Source organism: Plectrocnemia conspersa, unplaced genomic scaffold (genome assembly GCF_051122295.1).
Source record: "Plectrocnemia conspersa isolate PC_06_02 unplaced genomic scaffold, ASM5112229v1 ptg000006l, whole genome shotgun sequence".
Taxonomy (NCBI): domain Eukaryota; kingdom Metazoa; phylum Arthropoda; class Insecta; order Trichoptera; family Polycentropodidae; genus Plectrocnemia; species Plectrocnemia conspersa.
In genome coordinates, this window is record NW_028277170.1 from 5,266,274 (window position 1) to 5,278,201 (window position 11,928).

Sequence of the window (11,928 nt, forward strand, 5' to 3'; positions counted from 1 at the left end):
TATTATATATGAAACACCTAGTTACAATGGAATTGTCTAATTATGTATATAAGCTCGAAAATATGTATATAAACTTTAAAACTAGCAATCTTTTAAAAGATTAAGAATATAGATAAAAAAAAATAGAATCACATTACTATAATAAAATAGAAAACAACAAACTAGTTTTAATTATTGACATGTATTTCAAGATACAAAATCAAGTTAGGATTGGCCGAATAAACTCTTTTAAACTATAAAATTGTGTAACTGACAACATACAAAACCACAGAAAAGTGTTTCATAAACACTAAGTATAATCTGTTTTTTTATTGTAAAAAAAAATAAAAGTATACAATTATACGAACTTATATACATGAATCAGTTACTTTAATCCAGAAAACTAAATAGTTGACATATTTTTTCAATGAATCCCAAAAACAACATACATATAATACTGACAGAATGGACTTTTCTCTTCCAAAGAAGTATATATTGGATTACCCCAATATATTCTTCATTAGTACAACTGAACTTTGAAGGTAAAAAATTATAAAATATATTTGGCAATCATATGAGACTTGTAACTACAATATTAGAATGAAATTTTTAATTTAGGAACAATAGAATCACCTTAATATATATAAACTCGAAAAGTGAACAAACCCGTTTTGATCATCAACATCTTTCAATATATTCCGAAAATTTACAAACACTTACATATTTATATAAACCTATAAAACAGTTTCAGATCTCTCACAAATTATAAATATATATAGGAAAAATAGAATCACGTTATTATAATATAGAAAATTACAACTTTAAGTTTTGTTTTTATAATTATCCAAACTTATAAAAATATACACAAATGGCACGGATTAATATATATAATCTAGAAAACTCAATATATTACTTTTTTCCTTGAACGTCTTTATTTAATAAATCCTGAAATGAGCTTATTTTATCATAATAAGCTTTTCTCTTTCAAAGAAGTATATATTGTGTTTTAGAAGTATATATTGTGTTAAAATATTTTCAAAAGTATTTGACTTTTCAAAATATTTTCAAAAGTATTTTACTTTTAAAAATACTTTTTTACTATAAAAATAAAAAATAATTGTAAATCACATGAAATTTTATATTAAAATAACTTATCAGCATGTTTTTTCTCTGCAATTTAGTAAGACATCATGAAAAGCCAAGCCGATTATCTGTACCACCTTATCGTTCACATGAGTTACTGCCATCAGAGTCCTGATTTTCTAATTACAACACAACAGTTTTAACAAGTAAATCGGTCCACTGATTTAAGTGTAGCAGGATTCTTCTTGCATGACTCGACATATTGCGGTCTCTTAAATGCGTATATAAACTGTGAACCTAGAGTAGTGTTGAAGTAAACGAGAATGCCTTTTATGATTTCCGGCAACACTGAAAATTTTGGTTAATTGGGGTTATCCTTTGCATGAATAGTTTTCTTGTATATGTAAACATAAAGCCGAGTTTCGACCAAGATATCTGAAGGAATTTTGTTTAAATTCCTTCTACTCTTATCTTTGATAAGCTCCACTTGAAATGGGTGCGGTATATTAACCTGGAAATTAGCCTTGTTAATATCTTCAGGGTTAAAAATATGGTGTACTATTACCCTGCAATTTAAATACATAATACGTACTATGGCAATGATGTCAGAGAAAATCAAGTGATAAGTATTAATTTAGTACATAAATGTTATGTTGAACATTATGCCAATTTAGTCATTCTTCAATCTGGGAATTACACAAATCTGGAACATCCAACTCTTGCTAGTTCAAGAATTTATTCTTACTTTCTTCATGGACCTGTAAATGATTAAAACCACATATTATATGACCTCATAATAGCAGACACCAGCCGTACGTACTATTTGTTAATAATTCTGGTGAAACCAATGCGTCGGAGACACGTATGACACTTAATCGACGGGTCGTTTTTTCGCCACCTGTTGCATATCAACGGGAAGTTGGGCAAAAATTTCGCGCAAGCAAAGTTAAAAGAAAAATATTAACTTTAGAATTAAAAGAAGTTTTGACTTATATTGGTACATTTGTTAAAATTATTATATCGCAAAAGATCAAAATTGAAACTTAATTAATTTACATTTAAAACATGATTTATTTATATTTAAAAAAAATATATTTACATATGAAATTAATAGCATCATAAACTTCAGTCATCGGCAGGCTATATAATACAGACTAATGTGGGTCAAATTAAATTTATTATATAATTTATAGATTTGTAACGTCTTTTACAATCTCCACATGCATATGTACAAAAAAGATCTTCATTAAGGAGAAAAATGTACGATTGTAATATTTTTATTAATATACAATATTTCTAACATTCATTCGAAAGATGGCAGTTCAGCAAGCTGTATTTTTTGCAGGTAGATACTAAAAAACCCGTTATTAAGGATTAGAGGTCAAAAACGGTAGATTCCACTCATCCCGTGATTTCCATCAGCGAACATAAAGTGTAGCTACTACCTGACCCGTCGGTTAAGTGTTAACATATTTAATGCAAAAAAATTTTGAGAACATTTATATAAGACTGACAAATTATGTAAACTTTAAAGACAAACAGCAATAACACTAAATAATTTGGGATTTGTTTTTGTAGTGTTGTCCGAGTCTTAGGCGTGAAATATGAAGAACTATCTAAATATAGCAATGTCAAATTATGAGATCAAGTACACTAAAGACCAGCTTACACACATTCAATTATTTTAAAAATAATAATATCCTTTAAAATAACAATATTACATTTTAAAACACGAAAATGTTAAAAATTGTCGAAGTAAGTTTATCATATTTCCTAATAATTATTCTGTTTATAAAAATGTAAGTGCAGCTTTATGCAAGTATATCGCAAGACCCATCACAGGTGGTAGCAATTGAAACAAAAGTATTTTAATGTTGGTGATATGAAAAATGAGCAACACTAAATAATTTTGAATCACATATATAGTAAATCTCACTGAACGAAGCTTCCGTGTTCACCGCATAGCTGTAATTTTTTATGGACACAGGAGCAGTGTTTGATGCAGACAATGTGTTAAAAAAGCAAAGCGAATACACGCTGAAAATTATCTAATTAAAGGACAAAGATGTAATAATGAAGACATCGCTAAAGATATATGGGTTATAAAAAAAAACAATGGCCAGAATCGCAAGTATAAAAATGACCAAGCTAAAAGGTCGATTGACTGTGTGAATAACTGGAAAGTTTACCATCAGAGATAAGAAGGAAACTGCGAACGAATAAATTATCAACTTCCAAAGCCATTAATACTAAAAATACATTTTAACCATACATTACCTTATTTCAAGAAGGTCACCAAAGGACGAAGTATCAAAGGTTTCGATCAGCTTCTTCTCGCCTCTCGTGAGCTCTTTAACAACTTTTATACTGTCAACATTCTTCCCTGCTGGGTTAACTCGCCTGGTATATTTTCTCTTAGCTGTTATATAATATTCACATAAATATTTTAACATTCATTAAATAATATTAATTTTTACATACGTTTTTTGACGTTTTCCTTAGATTTTAAAAAAGCTTCCTTCAACAATTGCTGCTCTAATAGGTTATCCTTGTTTACTTTCAAAATTCGGTGCACGTCGGCCCATTCGTCCCAGCTGCAACATTAAATTGACTTATAATCCAATAGATATTGTTTTGTTACGAAAATTCAACAATAAGATAACGGTGAAATATGTCTAAAAGGCTTTTATGAGAATTGTGGTTTTTCGTAAGAATCATGAAGCGTATGGAAAATATATTATGCATTTTTATTTGATAATAAACTTTTTCACTACTGCAGTAATTGATCATGTTACTAAAAAGCAATAGAAGAAATGATCGCCTTAATGCAAAAATTATACTATTAGCTTAAATAACAAAGATCTCATGCTAGATTTTTCAGTCTTCTTCCGAATATTACATACACTAAGGGCTGATTTACATGCTGCCAGTTGAAAGTTGACTGGCAGGTCACTGGCACACGGCGACTGGCATTCTAGTCCACTGGCGCCTTACCGTTTACAGTGCCAGCAACTGAAAAAATTATTGTTGCGAAAAAGCTCCACTCACCTTGCGCCAGTATGGTAGTGTGGTGGAAGAGGGTGCTGGCGTGCCAGTAAAACAAAAATATTTGTTCTGCTGGTGCTGCCAGCTGCTGGCGTGCCAGTGGCGCATTGGCTTCTCCAGTAACTGGTGTTAAGCATTTACACGGTGCTAGTCGCTGGCATCCAGTGACTGGCAACCTCGACTGGCATCGCGTAAATTAGACTTTACTCAGAACACGGCAGGATTGTATGAGTATAATATTAAATGTGGATTTTTTTTTAATAAAAATTTTGATTATTTTTATAAATTATTAATGAAACTTGTCAACTAACAAGATAACACAATAAGAAAAACAACCAAACTCCAGCAGGGAGAGTGTAATAATCAGGATGAAGAACTCTAATGCTTGCACTACACTCTCTGGAAGTTGTCCGAACCGAAGTTTAACTGAAGTCGGACGAGGTCGCCGACTTCCGAGAAGCGGCCACACTGCCACAAATTTCATATGCCATCCGGACGGCGGGCGTGAATGACGTACGCACGGTGGCTGCTGTCATGAACAGCTGGCATATTTGCATGCGATCGAAAAATGTGCCATATTACGCTACTGATAATTATAAAAGTTTGTGTGGGCACTCATCAATACAATATCAGTGAAAACTTTTCGGTCTTAAATATTCAATTTACGCAAAATATTTGTCGGCTTTTGGAAAATGCCATAAGGCATAAAAATGATACTTCAGAATACGAACACCACATCTGTGACTATCCTAGAATTTGTCGCCATCGATTCTAAATTAGAATTCGTTATGGTGTGACATTTATATAAACCGATATAGGAAAATATTAATTTAATAAACCGATATAGGATATTCGAAACGATTTCTTTAACAAAATCAAGTACCACTAATTATTTTTTAATTATTTAATTTCATATGAAAAAAAATATAATAACGATATCTGTTAAAAGAATATATGATACTATCAAAAATATAATTAATCTCTTTTGGTGCCCTTAAATATTCAAAGATGTCAGTAAGAGTCTGTTGAAGTCTGAAATTGAACCGAGCTACTCGTTCTATCTGTTTGCAAAAAACCATATCATTATCTCTCTCACTCTCGTCACTTAACACGCGAGAAAGCGAAATGGGAAATATCTCACCGCTCGCGCTCGAAAGAGCAGCTCCGGCTTCGGTTTCTTTGACTTCGGTCCATTTGCCGACAATGTTGGGAAGAACTCGAAGCTGGCTAAGTCGACTTAATTACCCCCACTTTACCTCCCGTTCTCGGTAATCTCGGACAACTTCCGAGAGATTTTAGACCGAACTCGACCAAAGTAACCCAATATATTCTCCGTCCTTGGCCAACCTTGGCCAATTACCAGAGAGTGTAGTGCAGGCATAAAAACAAGAAGTACTCAAGAAACATTCAATATTAGTTTCACACAGGAATTCCAAGAATACAATGAAGGCATATATCTGGTCAGTCATAGATCAACCCCGAAAGACAGCTAAAATCAGGCCCTCAGGCTGAGACCGCACACCGTTTGAACTATGTTCTGCCAATATTGATGTTAATATTTCGATATTGTCTCATCAATTTCAGTGTATGACACTCAGGCTGATGATGTAGCAATATGCTAGAACTAACGGGTTTGCCCTGCCGTTTTATTCCTTTCACCGAAACGCCTCTCCCTGATGGCATCGTAACTAGAGGAGCCATCACAGCCACTGACCTACCTCTGCCATTAAACAGCAACTTCAATGTCTATCTGAACGAAGCCATCATGAGAAAAGACAACCAGCAACAGTTGATTCCACAACAACCGCTATGTCGAGAATCCAATGAATTGCACCCTAACTTAGCAAAAAGAGATAAGGCACTTACTAAAAATATTTGGAAAATTTTCACTGAATCTTCTATAATGAGGACTATTTAACTTCGCTGAAATTCTAGACAGTTTGAAAATAAATTAAAGAGAAGCCGGGAGATTGACCTGATTTCCATTCAAAATAAAGTCCTGTCCTTGGGAGCTTAATTAATTTGAGCTTCTTCTTTAAAATACATAAATAACTTTAGGGAGCGTAGCCCTAGGGGTGTTTGACTTCGCTGCCAATGAGACTCTTGTGTGAATCCTAGTAGACTTTTTATTAAGTTATATTTACATGTGACAATGGACGATTAACGGCATGAAGTGTCTTCCAACTGCGGTGAAAGCGGTGAAAAAAAAATATTTTTTTGATGATTTAATTCAAAAATATTTGTTATAATTAAAAAATATTTTAGTTAGGTGACAATTGCTCTCGGGAAAGTTGCTCTCAGGACAATTGCTTTCAAGGACAATTGTAGTCAAGGATTATTGCTCTTACGGACAATTGCTCTCACAGACAATTGCTCTCATGTTTTTTTTAATTTGCTTGAGTGCTTGTGAGAATTGTCCGTGAAAGCAATTGTCCTGAGAGCAAATGTCCCTGAAAGTAACTTTCCTAAGAGCAAATGTCCCGAGAATATTTTATCTGTAATGGGGGAGAAGTAGGTTTGGAACCGGGGTTTGAATGTGTATATGTTACTACAGTAAATCTGTATTTCCCAGTAAAAGTATACTTTCACTAGTAGAAGTATACTTTCAGCAACTCAGTCAGTGAAAGCATATCACACAATAGATTTTTAAATTCACTGCTCAAGATAAATGAATCAATATTTTATGAACCTGTGTGCAAACAAATGATCCGCATAATTAAATGCACATGCAGTGGTGTTTTTGTCATGATGGCAACTGACATGTAAAATGTCAGATCGCCGGTGATATTGTTAGCGTGTGGTGTATGTGGCAACATTAATGTTTACCATTTTCGTAGCATCTGTCACAGTCGTCACAGCATCAAACTCGATCTGCATTTTACCACGACCTCAACTGACCATATCGTTGTTAGCTTCTATATTCCGTACAATTGACAGCGCTTGTTCAACACCTGAGTCCGTTTTCCGCTTGTCCATTATCATTGCTAACCTGTAAATGTATAAATTTGTCACCGAATTCATTTTTCGTCAAGATTGTACTTGTGCAAATTATTGCAGACTTATATATTCAGTACGATTGACGACTTGACTATCATCTCTACTGATAAATTGCAGACCTTCGAAGTAACTTCAAGTTTTTTATACAAAGTATAAAGGTATACTTTGTATACTATACATAACGTTAAACTGTATTATTTATTAGAATATTTTTTAGAATTCTTCAAACAAAACTATGAACGAACATTAGTAGTTTCACAATATATTGTCAAAATTGACGCCAGAGAAAACCTCCATTCTGATAAACACTCCAAAATATAAAGATTTGATGGAAACAGCCAAGAAAATAAGAAAAAGAAGGAATGTTTCCAATAAAAATTGGTTATTGAAACATTGTCTTATATATTGAGGAAAAAGAGCATCTAATATTCTCGGTGGCAAATGATAAGAGTAATTTCTAAAAGTATACCAAAGTAACGCTTTTAAACCCTAATTTTAGCTTTAAATCTGCCTAAAAGTAAATGAGTTCTAACTGTAAGTATACTTTCACATGTGCCGGATGGATTCACCCGGCACCGGGCCGGCGCCGTTTACAAACCCTTCACACGTGGCCGGTTTCTGGCTGGTTTCTTCCCAACCCGACCTATACCCCGTCAACTGATGTCAGTTATTTAGGATTAACGGCTTCACACAAGTCCTTCCACGCATTTCGCGTTAGGATTTTATTTTTGTATGTATTCTAACTAAGATAATTAAGAGATTCTACTAATATAATTAAAATTTCGAGGTCTATTTCTTCCGCTATTGCCTAAACACGAGAAATATATTTAATAATTTTATTACAAGATACCACAATCACTGTCAACGGCTGACTGCCGGCCCGGTTAATGTGTGAGTTTTACCCCCATCACACTCAATCCGGTACCCAGCGCCGGACAGTTTTAGTGAGCGCGGCCGGCGACAACCCAGCAGCCAGCGTCGGGCCGACACTGGATGGATTCGTTCGGCACATCTGAAATAGTAAGTACTAGCCCATACAACACCACCCCCACTACACGGTGCCGGGCGAATCCATCCGGCACGTGTGAAACTACACTAAGTTGTCTGGTGCACAATTTACATCAGCACCTATCGGACAAATAAATATAGTGAATGCAGGGTCATTATTTTGGAAATCGGCGAATCTTGTTTCAAATTGCTTCCTTAGTGTATTCAGTTCATGTGCAATATTTATATGAGACGCCAAAGTAGAAAAATAGTAACAATTTTTAGCTCTTTTCTGACTTTCATATAATATTAATTTATTTCAAAAAGCTTTCAATTGTCCTCGTTTTTGCAATTTTACGATTAATTCACTAAGGTGTCCCGTGATTTCTATAAAAAATGCTAAATCGTTTATCCACTGATCATTTAATAATTCCTCTGATCATTATTAGTTCACAATAATATGAAACATCTTCATATTCTTAAAATAGATCTGCCAAATACTCTTTAAATTCAAAGGGATATAGCTCATCGTCTTCTTAACGTTACGATGAACTAAGTAAAATTGAAAAAATGTTGAAAAAAGAGGAATAATAAGACTGACATTTTATTATAGTCAGTGCCATTCCTTCATGGCTATGTGAATTGAGCTTCTAAGTGGCAAAATATAGACCAACAGATGGATCGTGTCAGATTGCCTCCGTTGTGATCAAGTGGAAATGAATCATCATAGTCAGAATAAAAATACATGTGTAAATCATCAGCAATGTCCTTATAGCCGTTTTACATCACTTTGGCCTTTTAGAAGAAATTAATCATTTGGGTTGTGAGTTAATCCAACCACATTTGTTAATTTGTTATGTTTTAATAATTTATTTTATGACTTTTTATATCAAAACCGACTTTCAGTTTTATAAAAGTAATATGAAATATGTTTTGTTCTTTTAATCCTATAGAAATCATTTACATTTAATTCATTTTTTTTTTTATTTAAATAATGTTTTTTATTTATTATTTTTTCAGTTATACCTCAGTATTTATATATTGTACTCCAGGTAGTTACATATGTAAATATATAACTATCTGGGGTACCTCAAAACAGTGAAGATTGACCACCGTACAAGTTTGACAATACTCGATACTCGGGTTCAACATATATTGAAATGGAGAAGCCTTTCAATATAGTCAGGGATGAAGTCCAGCCCTACTCCGCAAAAGTGTCACTGAAATACTTAGAAACTTACATCGCCGACTAAAGAACCGCCTACGATTTAACTTCGGGGAAGAGAATGTATTAGATTTTAAATAAAAGTTTGAACTTATACATCATACGCATAAAAAATATCTTTAGTAAATGTAAATGTGCACACATTTTAATTAGAATTGATTTAAAACCCCTATATCACTCAAATTGTCATATTTGAATTAAAAAAGTAAACATACATAATACAACTAGAAATAAAACAAAACAAAAACTCGAGAAATGATTTACAAGTATTGAGATATAATGAACCATTTATTTGTCAGTCAAAACACAAAAGCTCAATGGCTGCAATTCGGTTTACCTCCCCTACATCGATTTCTAGGTTAGGTCAATATTTTTTTTATGACGAAATACGACCGTAAATCATAAATTAAACATGAAATCATACCTTTTGTTCCACCCCTTATAATGGACGAGGTAAGTGACATGCCACTCGATAGGTTTCGATTTATCCAAACATATAGCATCATAAAGCAACTTCCCATAACGGCACAGCACCTTTTCACCTGAAATAGTATCAATAAGGATCAAATGAATGATTATAGAATGAACGATTATACAACGTGCGTTATGGAAATAATCAATTACCTTTAACAAATTTCGGCACCGGTAACGACATTGTGCACGCTCGCCCCAACACACGACCACTTGTCGCGTTCGCTCGCGAATCCCGAGCAGTACCTTCTGCACAAATGCAACCAATCGCAGAGCTGCACTCTCGACAAAATCAATAATGGTTATTAGTGCGATTCATGACTCTAGTATGCCTTATTAATAATATTAATATTAATAAACAGCAATCATGAGCAAATTGTATTTTATAATGCGTATTTAATAATAGTTCGTTCGCGAACACGGCAATTTAAGAACAACAAATGAAATGGTCAAAACTTAAACCCACTTTGGGTCAGAAAAAAAATCAAATCTCGGTTATAATTGTATTATTCAGTGTCAGAATAAATATCAAATGGTTAGATAAAACATAGCATACGGTCAGAATAAAAATATAAGACGATTAGAATTAAAATAATGAATGGTCATTATTATACTATTTAGGGTTAGAATATATATCAAATGGTTAGAATGAAAATATAACAAGGTCAGAATAAAAATAAAGATGATCAGAATTAAAATATAGGACGATTATGTGAATTTAAAAAAATATTTCAGCATTTATAAATATAAATGGGCAATAAATTATTTATATAATAAATATCTTATAAAATAACTCGCTCTCCCTCCCTCTTTCTCTTGTAGGCTAGGTGTGAGCGAGCGAGTGCTAGTCTAAGCATTGAACGCCCTACGAATCTCAATGAATCTGAAACGAATATTTTAAATTGTATGTACGACGCGAAAGTATTTATAGCAGCGAACGAAGCGGTAATAACGACAGAGCGGCGGCGGAGCACGCTTGGCTTGATGTGTTAACATCTGACAATGCTGCGAGCCAACCGAACAAGTTGCCTCTAAAATACCTTGATAATGACCATGTACTATTATGCTGACCATCTGTCAGCATAAAATTAACCATGAAGTTAAATCCAAAACACATAATATATCTACTGGTTATTCTTCATAAATACTGACCAATGAGCTAAATAAATACTAACTGTTTTTTTTTTCTGATTATCTGTCAATATATATTTTAGCATTCAATATAAATTCCGACCAAAAAATACAAATTCTGACCAACTAATATTTATTCTGGCCGCTTATATTACTTTTAATTTGAATTCTGACTGCAACCGTATTAAAATTTTGCCCCGAAAATAAATACCCGTTTGCGTAACTGTTGCAAGCGTGTGTGTCAACATATGTCAAATATCACCCAAAAGTAATCCCTTCTTGAACCATTAATGAAAAAGTCGCGTAAACTCATACTTAATTTTAGATTTACGACTGGAAAATAAGAGTGTTTTTATATATATGATTGTGTTGACCGTTAGCCAAGCACTGTTAACCAAGCGTCTTAGTAGCTGTCCAACGTTTCTCGACACCTATCTGAAACGAATATTCGAGATAAATATTTTGGCAGCGGGATGGTTACGGGTGGCAATTAGACACAGATTGAACCACTGCAGTAGTATTTTATTTAAATTTAAGAGTTACATGTTATTTACAAGTGAATCGGGCGCGGGCCGCACCGGCGTGCGAGTCTGCCAGAGTTGCCACGAAGAAACCGTGTCCGTTTTACCCGAGTGCCGCCAAGTTTTGGCCATAACAAAATATAAATAAAAATATAGGCCCCCTACAATATTATAGGTCCTTTTTAAAAATATAAAAGGCAGGAAATTATGCTTATTACACGTTTCTGGTTGCTTCGAAGAGAACCCCCTTCCTTTAACAGGTGCCAATGATAGCAATAGTTCGGTTGATTTCGAGTCACCAACTAGTTAAAAAAACAGCACACTATTATTCTTATCCTGACGCCACAATTTTATAAGCCCTCGGCTGGTCGGGCCACTATTAGAGTTAGCGCCAAGCATTTAACAAAACATTCGCTATGCATTTAAGGCATCCTCCGTAGAGAGACTTCTATTAAGACATCCCGAAATGCAGTTTCACGCTGCATCCAC

The 11,928-nt window shown here is 33.8% G+C and overlaps 2 protein-coding genes and 1 long non-coding RNA gene across 10 annotated transcripts in view; 2 read left to right on the plus strand and 1 right to left on the minus strand.

Annotated features, from left to right (window-relative positions):
* Positions 1-11,928, plus strand: part of LOC148234077 (glutamate receptor 1-like) — a 393,208-nt gene that overhangs the window by 285,985 nt on the left and 95,295 nt on the right. The gene's annotated exons all lie outside the window — the stretch shown is intronic.
* LOC148234079 (mortality factor 4-like protein 1) lies at positions 893-10,166 on the minus strand. Of its 4 annotated transcripts, none has more exons than XR_015809995.1 (6): positions 9,941-10,164; positions 9,741-9,858; positions 3,544-3,656; positions 3,340-3,481; positions 1,655-1,820; positions 893-1,573 (listed from the first exon to the last, which is right to left on the minus strand). XR_015809995.1 is itself a non-coding variant. In XM_088187828.1 (6 exons), the coding sequence occupies exons 3-6, from the start codon at positions 6,945-6,947 to the stop codon at positions 1,790-1,792; spliced, it is 300 nt and encodes a 99-aa protein (XP_088043954.1). In that variant the 5' UTR covers positions 6,948-7,096; positions 9,741-9,858; positions 9,941-9,962; the 3' UTR covers positions 893-1,789. The 4 variants fall into 4 exon arrangements, 2 of the variants coding, with proteins under 2 accessions (XP_088043954.1, XP_088043953.1); XM_088187828.1 differs by adding an exon at positions 6,934-7,096 and having other exon boundaries at positions 893-1,820; positions 9,941-9,962; XR_015809996.1 differs by having other exon boundaries at positions 893-1,820; positions 1,883-3,481; positions 9,941-10,166.
* LOC148234080 (uncharacterized) lies at positions 6,948-9,462 on the plus strand. Of its 2 annotated transcripts, none has more exons than XR_015809997.1 (3): positions 6,948-7,014; positions 7,951-8,124; positions 9,112-9,462. It is a non-coding gene; the product is annotated as an uncharacterized LOC148234080 (long non-coding RNA). The 2 variants fall into 2 exon arrangements; XR_015809998.1 differs by lacking the exon at positions 6,948-7,014 and adding an exon at positions 7,105-7,834.